General features: G+C 37.5%; 1 protein-coding gene across 3 annotated transcripts in view; it reads left to right on the forward strand.

The window, feature by feature from the left end:
- Window positions 1-919: 919 nt before the first annotated feature.
- Window positions 920-27,452, forward strand: part of LOC150104674 (putative pyruvate dehydrogenase E1 component subunit alpha, mitochondrial) — a 204,556-nt gene continuing 178,023 nt past the window's right edge. The window contains exon 1 of one of the 3 annotated variants that reach the window (XM_090395866.1): window positions 920-1,159. In XM_090395866.1, the coding sequence (XP_090251992.1) occupies window positions 1,103-1,159 (57 nt within the window). In that variant the 5' untranslated portion in view covers window positions 920-1,102. The remainder of the gene's footprint in view (window positions 1,160-27,452) is intronic. The other 2 variants (XM_090395868.1, XM_090395867.1) reach the window with 2 other exon arrangements.

Consider the following 27,452-nt stretch of genomic DNA (forward strand, 5'->3'; position numbering starts at 1 on the left):
ATGGACAGGCTAATTTATTATTATTATTATTATTATTATTATTATTATTATTATTATTATTATTATTATTATTACGGGCAACTGCGATGAGTCTTTTGACTCCATGGAGACACCGTTAACTCCAGGGAGTCATTAGAATCATCGATGGAGGCCCCAAATCATATTCATCACAACTATTCGACATTCATACAGTATCTATCATATCTCGCCTTAAACTCATTCACTGTCACAGCATCCACCACAGACTCTGGCAGTCCATTCCACTCATTCACCATTCTAAAAGTAAAGGACCCAGCTCTAACACCTTTACTAACCACACTTTTGCCCAGTTTCCATCGATGTCCCCTAGTCCTCCCAGAATTTCATAGAGATTATTGTGGTCACATTGAATTGTGGCTAATACCCCGAGCCACACTTCAGCATTCAACGTGCGGTAGACGACATGCCAAATGAGATGTTAAAAAAAAATGTGTTGGATAACGTGATTTGTCGCTTTTACTTGTGTGCCAGCGATTAGACTAATACAGTAAACAGTTTTTGTGATACTTGACATGCATTTAGAAAGAAACACGTTTTTTTTACTTAAATATGAAGAGCCAATAAGCTTCATTTCGGCGATATAAACATTATTTAAATTAAGGGGATATTAAATCCCACATTGTTTTAAAACCGAATAAGAAACTCAAAGATTGGAATCAGAGAGTTTCATGCCGAATATAGTAAACTATAAAAGTATCGGCGATACTTTTATTATTCGGTTTTAAAACAATGTGGGATTTAATATCCCCTTAATTTAAATAACGTTTTTTTTTTTTTTACGTTATTTATTTTTTTTTAACCTACCCGAATAAAAGTAGTTTATATATAGCGAGGAGATTTGTGCATATGATTGGGCAACCTGGTGTTTCTAAGTCTTAGTCCCTTAACCTTCAATGTTATTGGTTTAGTACACGGTATAGTGGAACTAGAATATGTCGATCATTTGCAGTTGAGAATTTTGGAGTTTTCTTTATAATATAGTAAAGAGTAATTTTAATTGCATAATATAATAACAGAATTTTAAGCAAATTGTTTTTTAGTTTCCTCCAGTAAACAGATTAATATGGTGCTGTTAATTTCTAGAGTTGTGCGTTTAAAGGGACTGGCAGCGTGTGCTGCTGTAAGTGCATGTTGTTCCATCAGCTTTTTTTTTTTATATGTTAAAAATAAAATAAAAATTCAAACACAGATGATAGCCTGTTTAGTTAAAATTCAGGTATATTAATTTTCAACAGTAATAGAACTCAGGTGTTCTCAAGATAATAATTGTATATCGCCTTCACACCTATGGTTTCTTTTCTGGATGCGACTGTGTGTGTGTGGAGATGAGATGGAGAGCTGTACTGCATGAGTATCCTAAGATCTTCAGAAAACGATATTATATATATATATATATATATATATCAAGGCTTTGTAATTAAAATTTTGGTATTAAACCTTTTTTTTTTTTTTTTTTTTTTTTTTTCCAAAAATGAAATTGCACATTTTTGTATTAAAATTTCTGTAGGTGGAATTTTTAAAAACTTAAGTAGGTTTTGTAAGGTAGTTTTTTTTTTGGTTTGTTACCTGATGCAAATACACTAAGTGTTCCACCTCTAGTGCCTTGCCTTTGGAGAAAGTGGTGTCTTCGTATACAATGAGTTGGTATCTACCAGCCAAACATATACTCTTATTATTATTGGTCAGATGTCTCAATGGGTGGCACCATAACCCTACATGGCATCAATTGTTCCACTCCCAACACTAAATCTTTACCTGACATGTATTGAAATGTCTCATTTCTTCTGTACTGTGAAATCCTCTAATTAAATTGTATACTTCTATTATTTTACTTCTTTCATGTAGCTACCAGACTCTGAAGCCCATATTCTCTTGGTTCTCATAATCTGTTATGAGGGTAGATTACAGTGGCTCATATATCAGCATTGTGAAATTCCTCTTATGTACCCTTAAGGGAGGTGTACTCATGTAGTACTCGAATAGTACTACATGAAAAGTTATTACTGACATCGTGTATTATCTTTATTTCTGAGAACTTTTTCTACAATCTTCTCATCCCTCAAACACCAGATATTAAGTCTGTCATCTTTATGAATTATAAAAATTACATCTTTATCACTAAAAGATAGTTGTTTTCTTTAATATCACAATATTCACTGTGAAATAGCCTTCAACTCTTTATTGCCTATCATCTCTAAGTGCGTGCTGTCCTTTACAGCTGCCAAATGCATTATGTTGAACTTTGCAACATTTAACTGACATTCCTCCTCATTTGTTCATATCACTGCTCTGCTAATACCTTATCCCAACCTTACATTATTAGCAAATAATCTGATATAATCCTCCAAGTCATCCTCACTATTATTGCATGAAGAGTGTTTCTATTTTGTCTTTTTTTTTCTTTCTTTCTCACAATTGCTGCCCCACTGAACTGACATTCATTATTCCTTCTGTTTCCTATAGGTATACAATAAACAAGTGCAGCTGTCCAGTGCATCTATTTATAGTTCTGCTGTTAGCTTCCAAACCTGTTCCCTATTCATTTATTCCATCTACCTGTATTCTCTAGAAAAGCATACCCTCCCAAAGAACTGAACCCCTAACTGTTCAAATAAATAGTAATATACCCCTTCTTTCTTAAACCTTTTCCCATGCTTGGAGTAATGTGCTCTAGTTTTGAAACTTGTGTGTGGAATTGATATGAATAAAAAAAAAATTACTTAAATATATCAAGCACTTCATATTCATTAACTTCCATTTCTTTTCTTCCACTGCTGTTAATATCCAATGTTATTTCCCCTTCTTCCAACATAAAATGCACTGATGAAATATTTATAGAATGTTTATAATACATTTATGCTACACAGCAGGTCATGTAGTTTGTGTGGAAATATTTTCCACACATACTACATGATGGAAATATTTATGCAATAATAATTTTTGATTGCTGTTATCCTAGTATCATCTTCAAGGTCATAGTAGGATAACAGCAATCAAAAATTATTATTATCGATTGATTTTTGCTGCACAATAACCAAAGAACTCTCTAAATTAGCAGCTTCTTTCTGTATTTCCTTTTCATCTTCTGTACTCTACCTCTCAGTTTATCTTTTCTTTATATGGTATGGTGCAAAAAAAAAAAAATAAATAAATAAAATACTGAAAATAAAAAAATACTGAACTTCAATACTTTCTTTAGTATGTGCACTATGAGATGTGCCATTCAACTGCATGCACCTTAATAGAAGAGCAGGTGTAGAGTCTACAGCAATGGTGTTGATGTTGGGAGAAAAGCCGTTTATTGGCAAGCATTATTTTCATTCATACAGAGTTGTCTATGAGAAACCACTTCATAGTGAGAAGGTCATCACATTGTGTGTGATTTCCATCCATGGCATAATTGAGCCCTACTGTATCAATACAGTAGGGCTCAATTAAACAGTTATTTTTTAATTATTAATTATTGTTACAGTTATTACAGTTATTAATTACAGTTATTGAATAATTATTAATTAATCAATTAAACAGTAGAGGGTGGTGTAACGATGAACTTGAATAGCGAATGCTACATCAAGAATGTATTGGTTCCATTCCCCTAGGATTTGTATAGGATGTGTCGTGCAAAAAACATTCCATTTGGTGCACAGGTATTCCAACACGATGGAGCAACCTGTCACACATCACATGGTTCTAGAGCCTATTTATCAGAACACTTCCCCAGGAGACTCATTTTGAGGTTCACAGAATTCCCATACCCTTAGCTTTCTTCTGATCTTGCATCACTTGATGCCTTAATTTGGGGTATGTTGAATGAGTCATGCTCCCCCAAGATGCCTTCTTAGTCTTGTCATAATCTCCTTTGTAGTTTGACATATCTCTCTTTTGCACTCATGCCTGCCCTTACCTAGTTACTTCCCACATACTCATCCACTACTGGTAATTGGTTGCTTTGGTTCTAATTACAACCAAACCAAACTAGATGCATCAGGGACTAACAAATACCACAGCCAATAGGACAACTATGTATCTCTTATATCCTTTCTGCTTTCATAGGGAATAAGAGGGATATGACTGTTGGAAATACTTATTCCAGTTCAATTTGAAAGAAATTCACTTTCCCTGTTTTATATACTCTTTCCAGTCTTTTTTCATTTGGTTGGAAAGATGTGTTTTCATTTTTCCCACTGTAGTATGTGAAGAACTTTATGAGGACTCATCAGTAAAAGATGAATTAGCTAGTTTCATATTATTATTATTATTATTATTATTCAGGCCTTCATGGAGTCAAAAGACTCATCGTGGGAGGTACTTCCTAGAAAATACAGTCTATCATACCACTCCTTGAACTCATTGACCATTCATGCTCTCACCACTCTATCAGGCAATGCATTCTATGGTTCAACCACCCTCAATGCAAAGAAACCACTCCTCACCTTCTTGCTTACAGCTTCCTTTCTTAACTTCCAGGGATGAACCCCCCCCCTTGTCCTTTCTCCTTGCCCCTGATCCACCAAGTGAAAGAACTCTCCAGTGTCAACCCTGTAACTACCTCTCAACAGTTTAAAAGTCTCAATCATAACAACTCTCCTCCTTCTATCTTCCAAACTCTTCAGTCCACATTCCCTCAGCCGATCCTCATAACTAATATTGTACAATCCTGAAACCATCTTTGTTATCTGCCTCTGTATCCTTTCCACAGTTAATTTATCCCCTTGAAATCCTATGGACCAAATTTGAGAATAGTCCAAGTGTGGTCTGATCAGGGCTTTATACAATGGAATGACAACTTTTATCTCTGCAGGTCAGCATCCTTCTCAGTATTGTAGCAGTCCTCTGGGTTACCTTCACCACCTTTGCAATATGTTCCATGAATTTCAGGTTTCTTCAATCAACCCCCCCTCCCAATCTCTTGCCTCCCCTACTTCCTCCAGCAGAGTATGCAGCCACCCATCAATGTATCCCAAACGTCAAGATTTTATATTTTTCTGCATTAAACTGGTACTTCCATTCATTCTGTCCAGTTTATCCAAATCCTCTTACAGGACTGCCACATCTGCACTATTACCAAAAACTAACAATGCCATTGATCTAAAGGTTAAACAATACAGGTCCCAGTACTGGATGAACCCTGTGGGACCCACTTGTAACCTTCTGCCTCCTTGATATTGCCCCACCATGCACAACTCTCTGATCCTATCAGATAGCCAATCCTGAATCCAGTTGACTAACCTGATATCTAAACCCATGTGCTGCAACTTAAATATCAGCTTATCATGTGGCACCTTGTCAAATGGCTTTGCAAAATCCAAAAAAAAGGGCAGTATATTCCTTTCCCTCATCAACTGCTCTTGTCACATTATTATAAAAGGCAATCACATTACTAAAACAACAGCACCCCTTAACAAATCCATGTTGACTCTCACAGATAACATTACCCTCATCCTGCCCAATGCTGTATATGGTCCCTCACTAATTTGTCCAAGATCTTAACAACTACTGATGAAACATAAACTAGTCTATAATTTGACACTTCTAGTCTGCTACTGCTTTTACGCAATGACACTATCTTACCTTCCTTCCATTCCTTGCGTACCTCTCCCATTAGCAAGACTTTCATTGAAAAGCCAGGTCACTGGAGCTGTGACACATTTTCACAAAACCTGCAGTGAAATTCCATCCAGTCCCACAGCTTTATTGACATCCAGAGTAAGTACTCAGTATTTGAAAGACACTCACCTCAAACCTGTCCTATCCCTCTAGTATTAAAATCTACTTCTCCAGGATGAAATACTCCAATAAAATGCTCAATGAACGACTCCACTATGTCCTCAGTCACTTTATTCCCATTTTTATCCCACAATGTCATTCTTCCACAATAATTTCTCCTCCTACTGGCCACATAGCTAAAAAATTTGCTAGGATTTTCTTTTGATCTTAGGGCCAATCTCTTCTCATATTTCAGTCATAGTAATATTCAGTTTTGCCTTCCTTACCATACTAGTCACTCTCCTGACCTGAGTTTTATATTCTTCATGCATTTTCTCTCCATCCTTCTCTTTATATCTCTTCCATAACCTCTTTTTCACCCACAGTTCCTGTTTTGATATTGTTTGTCATCCACTTTATACCAAATTGTGTCCTCTTCTTCACTCATGGAATACAGCTTACTATTGCTACTAACAAATATTCCTTCACAATTTCCTAAGCACTAATGATATCTCGCCCTTCCAATTCCTCCCTCCATGGAACTGCCCCAAGTTGATATCTAAGATTATTATAATCACCTGCCATATAATTCCACATACATTCCTTTTCTTTGATACTCCCGCACATCTATTCAGCTTCCATGTCAAAACCTCGTGGTTGCTCTCTCCAACTGGTGGAAGAGATGCCATCTCGGTTATAATCAGCTCTTCTGATGCTATGACCAAATCCAAAACTTGAACCTTGTGTTCATGTTGCCTAAGACATTTGTCCCTCAAGAATTCTAGAAATTCCATTCCCTTGCATTTTCCTATTCCCAGTTTATGCTGCCATAGTTAAAATCTCCCATAACAATCATTCTTCTTGTACTTGCCAAGCTCAACTGCTTAAACTTCTCCTGCTCCTCACCTTCTGTGCTCCTTGGCTTGTAGCAATACCCCACTAAATATCCTGTCTTGCCCACCTCTACCTCATACCATATGCTTTCAAAACCATTAGTGTCAATGCCCTCCAAAGCCTGTACTCAAGAGTACAGGCTTTGGAGGGCATTGACACTAATGGTTTATGTCCTCTCCTTCAAGAGGACATAAATCATCACTTATCATAAGCAGCACTCCACCACTGTGTTTTTCCCTTCCTACCCAGTGAAAAAATGCTGTACTCTGCTATTTTGATTCCTGTTATTTTATCATCTTCCATCAACCACGTCTCGGAGATCCCAATTATCTTTGGACAGGCTGATGCTATAAGTGCCACCAATTCATCTCCTTTATTCCAGATACTCCTGGCATTAGTATAAAGCCTAAAAATGTCACTGTTTCTATACTCATTGTTATCCCCTCCAGACTCCCTTGGACTCAGGATTGCCCTGATGTATTCCCAAGCAACTATTCCCACAAGAGGCCACCCCTGCTACTATCCACCCAGGTAATTCTGGTTTCCTTGCATTGACACACAGACTTGTTCAGAGAACAGCAATCTCTCCAGATGCTTACATCTTTCCTCATTCAAATGGTCTCTCGCATATGGTTCCTTTCTGTCCTCAAATACCCTCCACGCATCCACATATTCCAAGCCTCTCTTCTGACACTACTGGCTATAATGCTATTCATTATTAATGCTGTTCTATTCAGCTGGTCATTATCATACCTGAGCAACACACACACACACACACACACACACACACACACACACACACACACACACACACACACACACACACACACACACACTATCTTCCCTCTCTTAGTTTTCTTCTGTACAACCTAAAGCATGAATCGCCACCTGATTTACACTGCCTCTCAAGTCATTCATGCCCACCATCGCAATCATCTCATCAACCCTTTCACTCCGTTTAATTGCTATAGCACTTTCTATTGTTCCTCCAAGCAAATACTCCTTTGTCATCCTATCTTGCACATCACAGATCATAGTTTTCATACATCACATCTTTTACAATCTCTCTGTGTTCCCCTTACTTACCTGATATTCTGGGATCTCTTTATCCCTGATACTAGCACTCCCTCTCATTCTCTCTCTCTCCTATTGTAGCTATTCTCTCCTCTTCTATCATTTCCATTACTCTCTCTCTCTCTCATTCCCTCTTTTCTACTGTTTTTATTCCCTCCTCTTCTATCATTCCAACTCTTCCAATTCTAACTCTCTCTCTCACTCCTACTCTGATTTGCCTTGCATTTATCTTTTCCATTCTCTTAATCTCATCTTTCACACTTTTCAATTCATTTCTGAGACATTCCACCTCCTCTTTCAGGTCATCTCTCGCACTCCGCAAGCTACCCACTTTTGCTCACCATTCATTCTCCTAATTAAGACCATCTCCAAAAACTTCACAATTATTCAAACTTTCCACACTCCCCACTCTTATTTTTTCATTTCTATTTCGCTCGTTATTCTCACCCTCTATCACACTACTCATCTCTCTAGGTTAATATTCTCCTGTCTCTAACACAATGCTGTCAGGGTCAGTTATGATAATCCATAACTCACAAAGTTCTTTCCATTTCCTACATTTTCTGCATATATGCACTCCCCATCTCACCTGCCACATATCCAACTGCCGGGATGCATACAAACCACAAGCACCACATACCACAAAAATCCTGTTGTATGCTATTCAAAATGTAGTCCTTAAATGGGAGAGTACTTGATGACACGCCATTCGTAATTTGAGCTTCAGCTGCCACTATCATTCAAATAGTGCAGAGTACTAGGAACTACTACAACTATACTAAACTCTATACCTCTATTCGCTAAACTCTGTTCTCAAAGTGTGGTACGTGTACCCCCGGGGGTACGCGAAAGGTCTTCAGGGGGTACGTGGCCTTTTTGGCTATGCATCATTAATGCATGGAATCATTATTAAGAAAAAAAGAATTATTTGAAACATATATATTTCTTAATAAATTATATATTATGTATGAATTTTCCTACTCAGATTGTGAGTTACTATCTCCAGGACGTTCATTCTCTGGCAGTAGTAACTTATTGTATCACTGAATAAGGAACAGAGACATTTGCAGTCTATTTCTCAACAAATAGTGCAATTAGAGACAACTGGGATAAAAACGGCACTAACTAATGAATCACATCTCCCCTCCAAAAGAAACTGCTACATAGACTCAAGTAAAACCGTATGTTGCTGGTGCAACATACGGTTTTGCTTGGCACCACCCCGTTGTGAAGGTGTTAAAACTAAGAAATATATAGTGAATGTATTTTAGATATTATGGAATTTGGTTGAAGAGAATTAGCATTTCAACTTAACTGTTGGCTTGCCTCTGTCTTTGGTTCGTGCGATCTTTTGTTAATACTGCACCAATCATATGTACTTCTTCATAGCTGCTCTATCTCTACTGGCCTACCATTGCTGTCTGTTTCATGCTGTGCTTTTACTTCTCATTAGTCATTTATGAATGATTGTTCATTATGTATCTCAAGTCTTGTAAATTACTGGTAATTTTTGCTTGAAATAATGGGAAAGAAGATGACACTATTTGGGTAGATGACTTTGACGATGCACACAAGGAAACTGTTCTCATTACCAAAAGTACTGATACCGAATAGGGGCTTCTTGGTAAGTCACATCGTTTTAATTTTTTTTTGAAACTTTAATTTCCGAAAATCACCGCATATATCTCGCACTACGATTTTTTGTTTTCATTTTCAGAAAAAAAGTGCGAGTTATGTTTGAATAAATATGGCAATTTTTTTGGCTTTCAAATTCTTAAGTATGGATCATAAAATGCACAAAAGAGCAATGTAGCAAATACAAGTAGCTGTAAGCAACAAGAAAACGTTGATATTATATCTGGATCAAATGAAATTGATAAAGGTGTGTCATCTGACATCTGTAGAGAACAACTAGGAAGATGAAAAATCTTCGTAAGTATGATATGAATTACTTGAAATGTGGATTTTCATGGACAGAAAATGAAGAGAAACCTATTCCAAATTTTGTTCTATTAAACATAAATCATATTATTTGTTTTCATGAACATATAAATTCAAATAGACTAGATGTTTACAGTGAAATATACTTTATTTGTTTATTTATTTATTATTTTGATAAGGGGGATACTTGGTAATAATGAAAATGTAAGAAGGGGTATGCGGATATCTGAAGTTTGAGAAACACTGCTCTATATTATATGTATAAACTATACTTAACTATACTATACTACAACTATACTAAATAATGAAAACCTATCTTCTTCTCTTCTACAGCAGAATGCCGACTCTGACCTCGCCCTCTCGGTAAGAATAAAAAAATAAACACAGTATAAACAACAACTAATAACAGTTCACTTTATGGTTATCCAGTCTGTAAGGGAACATTGTTAGGACATCACTTCATTTTCAATCACAATCTGAATTGTTTATACAACTATCTGCCACAGCTATGATTTGTGTTTTGATAATTATTATTATCATCAACAGACCTCCACGGACTTAGACACTTATCTTGGGAGGCCCCACTCTCACATGCACAGCTCATTGTATACCTTGACTTAAATCTATTCACTGTCCCTGTGCTCACCACACTTTCAGGCAATGCTTTTCAATCACTCGCCACTCTCCATGCAAAAAATCGACTCATACCCCCCCCCCCCCCCCCTTGCTCACACCTACCTTATACAGCTTCCAGGGATTGCCTCTCATTCTTCCCCTTTCTCCAGATATTCTATAAAAAATCTCATCCATGCTGATCTGGTAATTATCTCTTATCAACTTATGTCTTGATCACGTTTCCCCTCTTCCCTTTATCCTCTAGGCTCTATAATTTGCATTTTCTCAATCTTTCCTTGTATTCCAGAGAACAGACAAATTAGTCAATAGTCTCTGGACCCCTCTAACATTTCATCATCCTTTTGAAAACCTGGCAATCAAATCTGTGCACCATAATCCATATGCAGCCTGATCAAAATCTTGTACAGTGGCAGCAGAACTTCCTTCCTTCTACATGTTGGTGTTCTCTGCATCATTCCCATAATCACTGTATCGTCCTGACAATTTTAGTAAAATGCCCATGAAATTTCAAGTCCCTATCCACCACAATTCCCCGCCCCCCCTCCAAATCCTTTATCTCCTCTGCCTCCTCTAAGATATCCCCACCAATCCTGTACTCTGTATTCCATATTTGCTAAACAAATTTTAAAATATTACACTTTGCAACATTAAACTGACATTCCCCACCCCCCACACACACTCACCCATTCAGACAATCTGTTTAGGTCCTCTTGCAAAGCTACAACATCTGCTCTACCTCTCGTAACTCTCCCCAACTTTACATCATCTGCAAACAACTGTATATCACCATTTAAGCCCATTCCAGTGTCATTTACATACAAATTAAATAACAGTGGCTCCCAAAGACCCCTGCATCATGCAAGTAGTGAATTTCCTCTTCTGGGATATCACTTTCCCATACACAACTGTTTATACCTATCAGACAGCCAATCACAATCCAGTGCACTAATCTACTAGGTCTTAAGTATTCCCGACTGTAATCTGTGTGTTCACAGTGCCGGTTTCCTGTTCTGGAGGATGAAAAACCCAAGTTTCCATGCGACCCCCCCACCTCCATATGAGACCGGATAATTCACCTTTTGTCGAAAGAACCAGGTAAAGTTTTTTCATGTCATGGACTGGAATTGAACCTGGGTCTTTCCGACCAAAGGGCTTCATCTATACTGACTGAGCTACACAGTTATGTGGTAATCTATCAAACTTTTGCAAAATCTAAATATACTATTGTATGTGCACCCCCCCCCCCCTGCTCATCCAATGTATTTGTCTCCTATAGCAAACCAATGCTGTCCATGAAAGAGACTTCTACTGCCATCTATTCAGTTTTGAATCATCCTGATTAGCTTCTCCAACTCCAACACCTTGACCACAACTCTAGACCAGCAGATTGGCCTATAATTTGAAGCCTTAGTCTTATTGCCTCCTTTATGAAGTGGAACAATTTTGCCATCATTCCATTCCTTTGGTACCTAGGCTAATCTAAAACTCATATTAAAAATGTACGTTAAAGCAGTTGTGAACTCTCTGGAACATTCCCTCAAGACACGCGGTAATATACCATGAATCCCATGCCCTTATTGACATCAAGTTTTCTTAATTCCTCATATAGTTCCTGCTCACTCACCATCAGTAGTTCTTCCCCTTTTTCCACTGCTCTCACTTTCTGAATTAAGTTACAAACACAAGGATGGAATACTTTAATGAACTGCCCATTTAACACCTGTACTATATCCTCCTCAGTATTTATCATTCTCTTTATCACTGATCAATATCATCCTCTCATAATCATTCTTCCTTCTACTGGCCACATATTGCAAAAACCCTAGGATTTTGCTAATTGGTGCTCATACTGCACTTTTGCTACCCTTATTAAGTGAATCGCCTTCCATATTTGCTCTTTTTACTCTTCATGTAACTGATTATCTCCATTCATCTTGTGCTATCTCCACAATGCCTTTTTCTTCCAGATTGCAGGCTTCACCTCTTCAGTCATTCAATTTACATTACCTTATTTAATCTCCTGACCTTTGGAATATACTCAGTCATTGTCTCTGCCAGATAATTCCTGAGTAAAGACCAAGCAGCATTGATTTTCTTCCCATGCAAGTCCTCATTCCATGATATCACTGCAAGCTGCCTCCTGAGTTTGCCATAATCACCTGCCGTATAGTTCCACATATAACCCTTTCTCACAAAAAGTCCTTATATGGCTGGCTGCCATCCAGGTGATCACATTGTCACTTCACCAGATGGAGGATGACATGACACTTCATTTACAACAATATCTTTTGAAAAGATAATCAAATTCATGACCTCCATCCACATGTGACATCTATTGTACTGCTTAAGGTCGTTATCCCTTTAAAAACTCAAGAAATTCATCTTCTTTGTTTCCTGATGGCCTCTCTTCATTTCAGTCTATATTACCAGTATTGAAATTGCCCATAATGATCATCCTTTTCATATTAGTCAGACCAATTTAGCTAAATATTTCCTTTTCATTGCCTTCCACATTACCAGGTCTATAGCAACAGCCTACTAAACATTTCATCCACTCCACACCATGCTGCCTCAAAACCGCTGTCAGTATTTGCTCCTTGCCTCCCCACCCCTAGATGGGCACAACTCCTCTGCCATCATAAATAACACTCCTCCTCCCTTTTTTGCTTTGTCTGTCTTTGCGAAAGACTACATATCCCTCTATCTCTATTTCTGTCAGAATGTCATCCTCGTTCAACTATGTTTCACTTATACCAACAATTTTTGGGTGAATGAATTCTGTCAACACCAATTTCATTCCCCTTGTTTTGAATACTTCTAGCAGTTGTACACACACACACACACACACACACACACACCCACCCACCCACCCCAGCTCATTTCTGTTTCTATAACAAATCCCACTATGTAATGCTGTTTAGAAAACCAGTGAAATAATATAGAGTTCAATAAATTCATTATATATAAATTTTTCTCTGTTATTTGTACTGTGAAGCACTATTAGGAATAATACACCATTGGATGTGTCATCACACCAAAGTGCACAACTAATGTTGAACTGACAACCATTTTTACATGTTCATGATTCTAGCTATTAAAATCATTTGCATGTCAGTTGCATTTCTGATCACCTGCCTTTCTTTGTATTGTCAAACCAACATCTGTATGACAGCTATTATACAGACAAGCTGTATGTATGTCTGTGAAATCCTTCCCAGTATGATGTAAAGATTGAATAACTTTGGACCAAGGACTGATCTCTGGAGGTACACCACTGGCTACCATAGATTTTGCAGACTCAACCCCCCATGATACACAACTTTTTTGTTGTCTGTCAGCCAGCCAGCCAGCCATTCTCTTATCTCTTATTCTCTTTCCTAGCTTGAGTCTTATATTTCTCATACAACTGCTCTCCTCTTTTCTTTCTCTGTACTTTTCCCAACATGTCTTTTTTATCTGTAGTTTCTGTTTGACTTCCTTAGCTGCCATTTGCTACTGCTTCTAACAAATATTTCTTTGCTAGCTTCCATGCATCAAATTGATTTTTTTTATATACTATAATCATCTGCTTTATTTTCCACATAAATTCCTTCTTTTTTGATACTTTTATATGCCTATTCATTCTCCAAGGCAAGACTAATTGCTCTAGTCAACTGCAGACAATAATGACATCACAGTCGGATTCTCTAATACTGTGACAAAAACGATTACTTTTGTTTCATGTGTTCCCTACATTACAAGTTGCACAACATTTCTTGCTCAAGAGTTCCAGAAATTCACTTCTCTTATTATTGTATACTTTTCATATGTCTAAATTCAATTTGTCACTATACTTAAAATTCCCCATAATGATCACTTGCCAAATTAATTTCCTATACATCTCCTATTCATCATCACCTGTGTGCCCTGTGTATGGCAGCATATCACTAAATATCCTTGTGCCTTAAAAGCCATCATTGTTCTTCTGAAATATGTTTATACTCTTCTATTTCTGTTCCTGGCAGGACATCACTATATGTCTACATCCAAAATTCCCAGGGCAGGGAATTTTGGAAGTAGTGAGTTTATCACTGCCATAAACTCATTCCCTTTATTCCTGATAATTTCAGCAACCCTAGTTTCTTTTGCCACACACCTTCCAAGAGAACAGTCTTTTCAAAATGCTTGTATCTTTTGATGATACCGTATTTACTTGAATATAACTTTCACTCCCCCCCCCCCCCAAAATTAAAGTTAAAAAATCGTGGTGTGAGATATATGTGGTAATTTTTAGAAACTAAAAAATGAGTTTGACTTATCAAGAATCTCCTATTTTCACTCACTATTTTCAGTCTTGAATGGTTTCCTTATGTGCATCGTCAAAAGCCATCGACCTAAATAGCATCATTTTCTCTCCCATCCAGGGCATTACTCTAGTGCTTTTTAATTGCCAAGTGTTTTTTTTTTTTTAAAAAAAAAAAACTCTTGGCAATTATTTCTGGTGAAATCATTTCTTTCTCAAAATCCAGTTGCACAACAGTTCTAATGACAGTCTCTTAAACTTCCTTGCGGGAGTCAGATCGTAGCTGCTTGCTGCTATCTACTCTGTGTAGAATTTTCGTGTGTAGTCTTTTAATAATTTTTTGTTGACCGATACATCCAAGGGCTGTAGACAAGTGTAAGACCACCAGAAATAATGGCCACATCGATCTTCATATCCAAAAGTTGTTTTATTTTTATGATTTCAGGTCCTAAGTGTCCATGGAAGCTATCCCACATGAGGAGAGCTGGGCATTGAAATAAAGCCCCCCCCCCCTCCCGGTTGTTTCTCCCAAACTGTTCGAATCCTATCTCAAGCCAATGTCATGTCCATCCATCCTTTTTCTTAGACTCTTACATGAATTCTAGGGGGAAATTTCCCCTTCAGCATTGCTTTCCTTTTGAATATTACGTAGGAGGCAAATTTCTTCCATCTACAGTAATTGCGAGCATGATCGTTCATCGTAGTTTTTTTTCACTTTCAGTTCTGCATATTATCAAACTTTTTTCACTGTTTTCTGTTATTGTTGTTTGGTGTGGCATGTCGAAATTGAGGGGTTTCTGATCGCATTGGCTATTTGTGATAACATACAGTTATTGATCTTCCTAAGTTGAATCACTTAGCGATGAAAATCCATCAGTTTTTGGCATTCTTTAACAAAGAGATGTCCTTCAACAAAGGGGAGAACTTTTCTTCTTCGTGAATCTTGTGATCCAATCTTGGCTCACTTTCAGATCTGTGCAACTGATGCCTTGTTTTGTAGCTTACTCATGTGCTTTGAAAATGTAACATGCAAAACACAGCAACCATCTTTATGCAAACCTAACACATATTCAAGTAACTTGTCCTCCAATTCAGAAAACGTTCCACTTTTAGGTCCTCAGAATACTTTGCTTGACTTATTGGTGCTTTGTAATGCAAGTTTCTGTTTACACCAATATCACACATTAAACTCAGTCACTGTAAACTCGCGGCCTGCTGCTCGATTGCCTTGTTTTTCTGCAAAATCAATAACTTTGAGTTTAAAACTGACACTTTAACTTGAACGTTTCTCCATATTTCAAACAAAAATTACTAGTAATTTACAAGACTTGAGATATGTAATGAACAATCCTTCACGAATGACTAATGAGAAGTGAAAGCAGAACGTGAAATGGACAGCAGTGGTAGGCTGGTAGAGATAGAGCAGCTGTGAAGACGTGCATGTGATTGGTGTGGTATTCACAAAAGATCGCATGACTCAACAACAAATGCAAGCCAACAGTTGAGTTAAAATGCTGATTCTCTTCAACCGAATTCTAAAATATCTGAAACTGCCATAACGCCATTCACTATATATTTCTCAGTTTTAACACGTTCACTTTGGGGTGAACTTGTTAAAACTAAGAAATGTATAGAAAAGAACGTGTTAAAAACAAGTGTTTCACCTGTTTATCGTTCCAATAGGACTTCTCATTACCGTTTGTGTACTGCTTCCGTGTCGAGTGGGTGGGCTCAACTGACACAAAGTTTCAACCCTTCAGTTGAATTTTATCGCTGTATGTTTGCTTGCCACTTCTGCGCTGTGCTGGCGGGTGGACACACATTATACATACACCAAGTTAGTTTCAATTTGCCAGTAGAATTTTATTTGAACATTAAAAATTTCAAATGCAATTGAATAAACACTTATTTCATGTAATCTGAAATTTGGACAATAGTAGTTTAGTTATATTTTGTGTTTGGTGGTACAACATACAGTTTTGCTTCAGTTTATTATTATTATTACTTGATGAGTAATAATACTTGATGGGTCCAAAGACTCATCAAGGGAGTGTGTGCCAATAGCATCAAACGATTGTACCCCTTTCAACTACTAACCGCACTCAAACTTGCTTAAGTTTTTTCATGAGCCATTAGTAGCAGAGGCTCTACCAATGGACCAACCTTCGCTGGCAATACAGCATAGTTTCTGTGGGAAGGGCATGATTCATTAGTTAGTGCTGTTTTTATCCCAGTTGTCTCTGATTTCACTATTTGTTGATAAATATATTACACAGACTGCAAATGTCTCTGTACCTTATTCAGTGATAAATAAAACTACTTGTTTTTCTTGTCTGCAGTATAGTGGCTGTTGGGGAGGGCATGTCGTTTACTGCAGGCAAACGAGTTACTATCACCCTGATGTGAACATGTTTAAACTTTTTTTTGTGTGCAACAGTGGCAGCCAGTGAAAATTTTAAGTGGGGGTGCTGCATATACAAAAAAAAAAAAATTTTTTTTTCCTCATCAGTAACCAATTTAATAATAAGTAAATGTACATATTACAAAAATTGCTTTACCCTCACTATGAACACACACATACCAATAATAAAAGTTTCATGTCTCACAGAAATAACGCATTCAAGCATACAATTTATCTGTAGCGACATTGCTCAACGAGCAGAGTCAGATTCGCTTGTTACGTGCAGTGACAAGTGCAAACGAATATCGGCGAATCTATCTGGAACTGACCGAACATGATAATTCCGACACTGTGTTAGCTCGCAGTGCATTTGTTTCGTAATCTAAAGCATTAATCGAACAATTCCAATTATTAACTATTCAATCAATGTCGAAACATAAGCTGTGACCATGTAGTATTGCATTTATATAATGTTGTAAGCATTGTTATTATTTATAAACACAAACAATATTTAATTTTTTCATTTTTTCCTTGGGGGCGCTGCAGTGTCGCAGTGCTTATGTATATGCGAAACGATTTCATTTCCTTTTACGTAAAGTAAAATTAAGGGTGCGAGTTATATTTGAATAAATACGATATAATGATTGATTTGATGATGAAATGCCTACACAGTTCTTTCATTATTATTATTACCCCCACGACCTCATGGAGTCAATCATCTGGGAGGTGCTTTTATCACACACACAGCTCATCATACCGTGTCTTAAACACACTCAAACTCCTTGCAGACACCACACTCTCAGGCAAGGAATTCTAATCATTCACAACTCTGCATGAAAAACACCTGCCTCTCACTCCCCTACTCGCACCCTCTTTATACAGTTTCCAGGGATGACCTCTGGTTTTCCCCCCATCTCCCACTATTTTATGTAGAACTTCTCCAGCATTAATCCTATAACAACCCTTTACCAACTTGTAGGTCTCTATCATATCTTTCCTCTTTCCCCTGTCCACCAGACTCTGCAAATTACATCTTTTCAATCTTTCCTCATACTTGACATTCCAGAAGTTAGAAACTACCACAGTCAGTCACCTTTGGACCCTTTCCAACATCTCTTCATCCTTCTGAAAACCAGGTGACCAAATCTGGGAATAATAGTCCATGTGTGGCCTAATCAAAGCCTTATACAACGGAACAAGAATCTCCCTACTTCTACACGTCAGTGTCCTCCGCATCATTCCCAGAAGCCTTTGTGTTGTCTTCATAATTTTGGCTATGTGTGCCCTAAATTTCTGATCCTTATCCACTATCAGCCCCAGATCTCTTATTTCCTTCACCTCTAACAATATATTCTCACCAAGTATAAATTCTGCATCCCATCTTTGTTTTCCAAATTTTAAAACCTTACATTTTGCAACATTGAACTCGCATTCCCATTTCCATGCCCAATTACTCAATTTATTCAAGTGTTCCTGTAAGGCCACAACATCTTCACTACACTTCATGGTACGTCCCAACTTCGCATCATCTACAAACAACTGAATATCTCCATCCAAGTCTTCACCAATATCATTAATATACAAGTTAAACAGTGATGGATCTAAAACAGACATTCCTTTTCCTGGATATCGCTATCCCATACACAACTTGTTGATACCTATCAGATAACCAGTCTCCTATCCCATGCACTAGTCTAATATCCAACATCATCTGCTCTAGTTTGACCATCATCTTATCATGAGGTACTCTATCAAAAGCCTTTGCAAATTCCAAGTATATTACTGTGTATCCTTCTCCTCTGTTTAACAAAGCAGTCACTTTATTGTAATAAGTAAGTAGATTACTAAAGCATGACCTCCCTTTAGCAAATCCATGCTGTTCATCAAAGATAATACCATTGTTGTCAACCCAACTCTGTATCTAGTTCTCACAAGCTTCTTCAACAACTTAACCACAACACCTGACACACAGATAGGCCTATAGTTTGAATTTCACCAAGTGTAAGACTCGTATTAAAAAAAAATGTCAAGGCAGGTGTCAATTCCCTGGCACATTCCTTCAGAATATGTGGTGATATGTTATAAAGTCCCACAGCCTTATTAACATCTAGTTTACTCAACTCCCCATACACTTCTTGCTCACCTACAGTCAGTCTCTCCTCCCCATCATCAACTGCTCCCAATCCCTCCATGAAGTCACATTCACAAGATTGAAAGATCTTTATGAACTGCTCATTAAGTATCTCCACCACACATTCTGCATCAGCTGTCTTTATACCATTTTCTCCAATCAGTGTTATCCTTCCATAATTATTCTTTCTTTTGCTGGCTATATATCGAAAGAACTCCTTAGGATTCTTTTTGGCATCATTTGCTAACTGCTGTTCATACCTGTCTTTAGCTACCCTCACCAACCAAGTCACCCTCCTTGCTTGGGCTTTGTAGACCTTGTAGAATTGGTTATTTCCACTTCTCTTATGCTGTCTCCACAATGCCCTTTTTCTCTGTATCACATGCTTAATCTCTTTATTAATCCATCTCACACCTACCTTATTTAACCTTCTCATCTTTGGAATACATTTAGACATTGCATCTACTAGATAGGTTTTGAAAATTCTCCCAAGAGATCTGCATTGATCTCTTTTCCAGCTAACTCCTCATTCCATGCTACACCTACACAGCTGTCTCCTGAGCTCTTCATACCCCCCCCCCCCCCCTTGTAGTTCCACATATACCCTTTTCTAACGCGGTTCTCACACTGGAGGCAACCACCCAGGTAATCACTTCATGGTCACTCTCACCAATTGGTGGATGATTTATAATTTATAATTACATCATTTATAATTACATCCTCTGATGAGATGACCAAATCCAAGACCCTCAATCCTCGTGTGCCATCTGTTACATACTGTCTGAGGTAGGTATCCCTCCAAAACTCAAGAAACTCATTTTCTTTACTTCCAGTTGCTATCTCATTATTCCAGTCTATATTGCCAAAATTAAAATCGCCCATTATGATCATCCTTTTCTTATTTGCTTGGCTAATTTGATTATACATTTCATTATCACCACCACCCACATTACATGGTCTATAACAACATCCCACCAAGTATTTGATTCCATTCACCTCTATCTCACACCATACTGCCTCAAAACCACTGGCACTATTTCCCTCTTGCGTCTCTACTTTATATGGACATAACTCTCTCTCTATCATCAATAGCACTCCCCCTCCCTTTTTACCCCTTGTATCCTCATGAAACACATCATACCCTTCCATCTCTATTCTTGTCAGGATGTCGTCCTCTTTCAACCATGTCTCATTTATTCTGACAATCTTTGGGTGAACAGACGCAATTAGTACAACCATTTCATCTGCCTTGTTTCCAATACTTCTAGCATTTGTATACAAACACAACAGCTAGTTCCACCGATACCACTCACTGGATGTGATCTCTCCATGCTCGACTGGAGCCATTTCCCTTTCTGCCCATTCCTTCTAGAACCCTCCCCAATTCCAACTGTTTCCTTTCGATTCCAGGTCATCCCATTCCTTTCCTGTCTACACATGCTCTCACCTCCTCTTGGCGCATCCACCCTTTTCATGCTGTATACCCCTGTCCACCCTGAGTCTCCCCATTTCCATGCTTGTCTTGCACACCCATTCTCTCATTTTCTATCCTCATACCACTCACTTCCCCATTCATAACCACCTCTTCAATCTCTCCTGTCTTACTCTCCTGCTCTTCCACATCACTTCCTGCTTGATCTGATTCATTCTCTCTACTCACTTCTCTACCTTCCAGCAGCAGTCTCTCCAAGCGGCTCACACCATAACCACTCAAATGCAGTCCATTGCTCCCATACAGTTCACTTTGTCCTTCAAACTCATTCCACACATTAACAAACTGTACTCCCATCTCTTCACACATTTCAGCCAGCATATCATTCATAATCCTTGTTATCCACCTCATCTCACCATAGTCATACCTAGGCAACACGCTCACTACCTTTCCTGTCACACTATTCTCTTTTATCCTTCTAAGCAGCCTCCTGATATCCATTCTGACGTGCTCTTTGCCCTCTGTCAAATCATTCGTTCCTATTAAAATCATCAACTCCTTTGCTCGCTCCCTCCTCATATCCAATGCCTCAATCACTCTACTCATTTTACCACCTGGAAAACACACCTTACGCATCTTATCATCCAGCACACCTTTTATAATGGAGTCGCCATACAACGCCACTCGCTCATCTTTTGTTAACTCTTTCATGCTATCAAGATTTGTTTTAATAGTTTTTACCCGAATTTTCCTAATTTCATTCTACATCCATTTCATCTCCTGCCTCATCCAATTCAATTCAACTTCTGAATCTCGCATCACATTCTCTCTATCATTCAGTCTTTCTAATTTTCTAACTCTCGATCCCCTCTTCTCATTTTCACTCTCATTCATCCTTCCTGTGTTTCCGTACTTTCAGTCCAACATGCATTCAACTTTCACTATCATTCATTCTTTCAATTTTTTCCACTTTCAATTCCTGCATCACGCCATTTCCAGTTTTATTTGTTCTCTCAATTTCATTCCCTTCCACCACTCTCGCCTCACTTTCATCCTTATTAATATCTGTTATGGTTTTCTTTTTTTACTGATTTTTTTTAACATTTTTTCGCCTCTCTTTAACACCATCTTTCTCTTTTGAACGTGTACTCATTTTCCCCCGTGACATTCTCGCTACTAACACTTTCTGTCATTAATTTCATGTTAGCATTCATCAATTCCTCGTTCAAGTCACACTTCGCACACACCCCTCCTTCCATCCGCCCTAAACATTCACAAATCATTTATGTAATTGAAAGAATACATATAGTATACCTCACACTTGATGAAACTGGCATTATGAAACACACTTTAGGTCAACATTCCATTCTCTGTTTCCACACATTACTAGATTGTTATAATCATTTAAAATTTCAGTATTATGACTGATTTCATTCTCTGAGATAAAATTTTTTTGAAAATTGAAAAGCATACATAATCCTTTCTTTTAGTGTTACATGGTAATGCATTCATTTTTGAAATTATGGATTCTACAACCGTGTTAAAATAACTCTTTTTATTATCCCGACATTTCGATCTTCATATCAAGATCATCTGGAGCATACATAAATATACAAGACAAGCTGCATTACATTTCAAACCGTAAGCCAGAGAAACAATGATTTGATCACGTGCTACTCACTGGCATGACCTCTAGTGAAAAAAAAAAAAAAAAATTGAAGTTAGATTTAATTTATGATTACATGAATAAACATTCTTTCTTACAGATGGTTTTCCTTCCAGTAACATTGATGTCCTATTTCTATTATTACAATTGTTATTTTTGATTTTAAAAAAATAATAAAAAATAATATAAAAATAAATAAATTATTTATAAATTACAACATGAATAAATATTCTTTCTTATAGATTTTTTCTTTAACAGTGATGTCCTATTTTTTTATTATTAAAGTTGTTATTTTAGATTTAGGATCCTGGATTTTCTACAGTCCCGTTTATAGTTGTTCTTAGAGAGGAAGGATTCGTGGGACGAATATATGCTTTCCATATGTATGGGAATTTTAGACCATCATTATTGTTTAGATTGGGGTGGTTGATAATGATCTCACACTGCTGCCTTAAATTTGCGTTCATGTGAACACAAACTTTATAGTCTCAGCAGACCTATTTTTCTCAGTGTTGGACATTCGTGTGAGGAGAGGGGGCAGAACTGTCAACTGACCACCACCACCACCACCACCTTGTTGTCTGCACTCTACGGCTTCAGAAACCAGATGCTACCATTAACGTTTGCAGGCCTAAGCAGCTATGCCACGTGAAATGGGAGGTGCTGGAAAATGAGGCTATGAGGAAGAATTTTGCAGATGACATTTCCTCCAGGTTCAGAGAGATTCCCAAGCATACTGCAGATGTTGAGGAGTGAGAGCTGTTTGGAACTGCTGTCACTGCCTCTGCACTCTCATGCTGTGGCAGAAAGCGGCTCGGCGTGGCGAAGGGCAGTGAGAAAAGGACACTTTGGTGGAATCAAGAGGTCCAAAAAACTGTCCAGGCAAAAAAGGAGGCTACCTAACATGGCTTAGGGTCAGGTCACCTGAGATGCATTTTCAGTACACCGAGGCACGAAAAGCTGCCGCTGAGACAGCAGCAGCAGCTGAGGCAAATGCAAACAAAGTATTCTGGCAGACCATCTGCCGCTTTCGAGGGAGGAAATCGTGCATAGTAAGGGCAGTTAAGGCCTCTGATGGTGCACTTTTAACAACTGAGAAGGATATCCTCCTCAGATGGAGGGAATACTTGGAGAGCCTTCTTAACCCAGGTGGCCCATCAGTTGCATCCAAGAGGTGCAGATTGGGGCGAACTAGTCTCACAACAGAAGAGGTCCATCTAGCAATAAAATCACTAAAATCGGGCAAGGCTGCTGGTGATGATGAAATTCGGCCAGAAATGCTAAAAGCCTTAAATCGAGATGGGGTTCTCTGGCTGACCTCAGTGTATCAGGCTGCTTGGATATCTTGGTGAGCACCAAAGCAATGGCAGATAGGCATAATAATACCAGTCTTCAAGAAAGGAGACCGGAGAGATTGCAGCAACTATCGTGTGCTCAGCATGCCTGGGAAAGTATATGCTAGGTGCGTGGAAAGAAGGTACAGAAGCATAGTTGAGTCAAAGTTCCAGGAAGAACAATGTGGCTTTCATCCTGTAGAAGCATAACTAACCAAATCTTCACTTTAAGGCAAGTCTGAGAAATCTTGAGAATATGCCAAGACTGTCTACACATGTTTTGTGGACTTGGAGAAGGCATATGACCAGGATAAGCTTTGGCAAGTAGTACAGGAGTATGGAGTGGATGGCCAACTATTAGTTGCTATCAAGTCCCTGTAAGAATGCCCGGAGTTTTCTGTCAGGGTAAACAGCACAAAGTCTGAACCTTTCACAGTCTCCGTTGGCCTCCACCAAGGGTGTGTGTTCTGTCACCCCCCCTCCTTTTCATAATATTTATGGACTGGATTGATAGGCACAGCAGCCGAGGTGGTGAGTGTGTGTCAGAATTGGAAGATGTAGCATTGGATGTCTGCTTTTTGCTGATGACCTAGTTCTGCTTAGCTCTTCCACAGATGACCTACATTTATTTATTTATTTATTTAGCGTATGGCTCACACATGAAAAGTTACATTACGTTAATCCTTAATATATATGGACATAGTAATAGACATGTATAATAATAAGACATAATACAGTCATAAAAGAGACTCTCTCAAGAATCAAGAATAGGCTACAACTGAATGTCTAGGTTGATTATCCAGTTAACTGCACTTGACTGGATAATCAACCTAGATCCAATAATCAACTGGATTCACCTCATCTCACCTGTCAGACTCCATCCATGCTACACCTCACCTGGTGTAGCATGGATGAAGTCTGACAGGTTTCCACTGTATGCACGTTGGACACATTCTGCTGTAATATGATTAATTGTCTGACGGGGTGATCCACAGCCGCACCTTTACAAACAGGGGCAATCATGCCCCCGTTTATAAAGGTGGTCTGCACATCTACCATGGTTGGTGCAGATTCGGTTAAGGACAGAGTAAGTTTTCCGAGGTAGGTCAAAACCTGATGGCATCTGTGTTGGGTTCACTAATTCATGGAAGTCCCCTGTTGAAGTGTTACACCAGGACTCTTTCCACTTCTTCTTCATGTTGAAACTTGTCTCTGCAAGATTTTTTGCTGTTAAGATTGGAGGGTGCCTTGACTTTAGCCTGTTTATTTCTAGGGGTGGGATGTCTTCATGGATTGGAAGATTTTGTATTTCCATGATTTTGCATGATGTAGTCATGTAAAAGAAAGTTGGATCTGCGGATGTGTGGCGGCGGAATGTCGCTTATCACCTGGAAGCCAGTAGGTTGGGGTTGATTTTACAGTTCTAGAAATAAGGCGCATGTGGCGTTAAGCTGGGTATATTGTTTCTTGTTTTTAGCTTGGATGCTGTGCTAATGAGATGTGGTTTAAAAGATAGTGTTCAATTCCAGAGTGATGCCCAGATATTACGGGAATCTGTTGTAGCGTAGCAGTTTGTGGTTGAAGTAGACCATGAGTTCTTTGTTAGCTTGGTTATTGTTCAGGTGGAAGCATGAAACTTTTGTTTTGCTAGGATTTGTACATAATCTCTATTTGCTGAAGTATTCATCTAGGACTGTAAGGTCATTTGTTAGTGTATCTTCCATTGTAGTAAAATTAGTGAGTCTGGTGGCTAGAGCAATGTCAATCAGCACAGCAAAACTTCTTGGAGGCTGTATTAGGCAAATCTGCAAGACATGGTCAACTGGGCAATGGAATAAAAGATCAAATATGCAATTCTATTCTGTTGATCTATTACCAGGTAAAAATGAGTTAAAAGAACAGTATAAACAAAAAAAATTGAAAAATCTCTCTTATAATTAAGTTTATTTAAGTTTATTTTTATTGTGTAGAATTATGAATTGTATAGAAGTTATATTGAAATTTCCCATAGAAATACGGTATAAACATAAAATTTCTAAAATCTCGTTTATAATTAAGTTTATTTTTATTGTGAAGAAGTATTTCTGAGCTTCACTGTGTAAAATCTCTTGTTTGGTAGTTTATCGTTTCGCTGTTTTGTGTGCGGTTATTTAGTTCAATACGCATTGGCAAGATATTTTGACTTCTATTAAACAGTAAGACTAGTTGTTTGTTTATTACATCGTTTCCGATATTTGTGTCAACATTACAGTTACCACGTGCAAAGAACAACTTTAAGTAAATAATAGGTATGTATTCAAAATTTATAATCTTAATCGTATACTAAGTTGTATACATAGCATCTAAATTAATTTAAATAAATTTCAAACTCTTGATTATCTCTCAAATGAAACAAATTTCTAAGTACAATTATTATGATGTATCTTTTATTTTTGTCCCAACAAAAATGAAAAATATTACTGAAAAAATTCTTAATTATATCAATAGTGAAAACTTTTTTTAAATTTTATTTTTATATTTATATTTCTAGTTTCTGTTCTTCAGAAATGGATAATTCAAGAATATTAAGTCAAAGAGACAAGGAAAAATATGCTTGGAATGGGTATCTTTATGTTAAAGACAAGATTGATAAGAAAGATTCAATTCAATTTTGGCGATGTGAAAATAAAAACAAAGGATGCAAAAGGTAGAATCTGGTAGAAGCAGATACGACAATGAGCAACCCATCACAAATCAAAACTCAAGTTCTACAAAATGTTTCTTCTGCGGTAGAAGGAATGCTTCCTAATCATAGCAGTCTGTGCAGAAATATTCAAAGAAGAAGATTAAAATATTGAAAAGTCCCAATTAATCCTGATTCTAGGGAAACAATAATTATTCCTGAAGAATACTTAAATTATGAATTCAGTCCATCACAATTTGAACATTTTTTATTGGCTGATTCTGGATCAGAACAGATCGACCCGATGAGAATATTAATTTTTGGTTGTGAAAGCCATGCAGTGTGAGCCAAAGCATGAATGAATTATTTATGGATGGCACATTTTTACTTTCTCCCCCTCTTTTTTGCTCAAATTTTTGTTATTTGGCTAGAAAGGATGGAGGTCCTGTTTTCCCTGTTTTATATTGTTTACTACCTAATAAGACTCTTGAAACATACACAAAATTATTTTATATGATACATGAAATGTGGCCATTACTAGATCACAAAAATATAAATGTTGATTTTGAAATTGCCATTCATCAAGCGTTACATATGGTATTTCCACAAGCTAACATAAATGGTTGCTTTTTTCATCTCGTACAAAATTTTCGTAAGCATTTAGCTTCATGCAGTCTTTTAACCAGATATAATTCTGATGTGCAATTCACTTTAAATTCAAAAATGATCACTTCGCTTGCTTTCGTTCCGGAACAAGATGTTATTTACACTATTTCTGAACTTGAGAATCATAGACATATACATAGGTTGTCTAAGGAATAACAGGCCTCCACCGATTTTTCCCTCAAACGTTTGGTCTGTGTACCAAAGAACAATAATTGGAAGCGATAGGATAAATAATTTTGCGAAAGTCTGTCATCAAAAACTGCAATTGAGCTTTGGCAGCAGCATAAGTCATCCAAATTTATGGATTTTTATAAATGGACTACAAAAAAATTAAAAAAACATATGATGTTGATTATGAAAGAGCAGTACAGGTTTTCAACATCAGCACAAACGTAGGCGTTATGATGAAGCTGACCAAAGAATTTTGAAAAAAGTTATTAATTATGATAGGGAAAATATAATAGAATATTTACATGGTATTGCATGTAACTATAATATGAATTAATAAATTCAAAAAAATTGATTTGAATTTCATATACTTTTTTGTTTTAATGTATATATGTAACATGTGTAATTATGTTTGTTAAT

Source organism: Typopeltis vanoorti, chromosome 7 (assembly GCF_054136105.1).
Source record: "Typopeltis vanoorti isolate ZY-2024b chromosome 7, IOZ_Tvanoo_1.0, whole genome shotgun sequence".
Taxonomy (NCBI): Eukaryota; Metazoa; Arthropoda; class Arachnida; order Uropygi; family Thelyphonidae; genus Typopeltis; species Typopeltis vanoorti.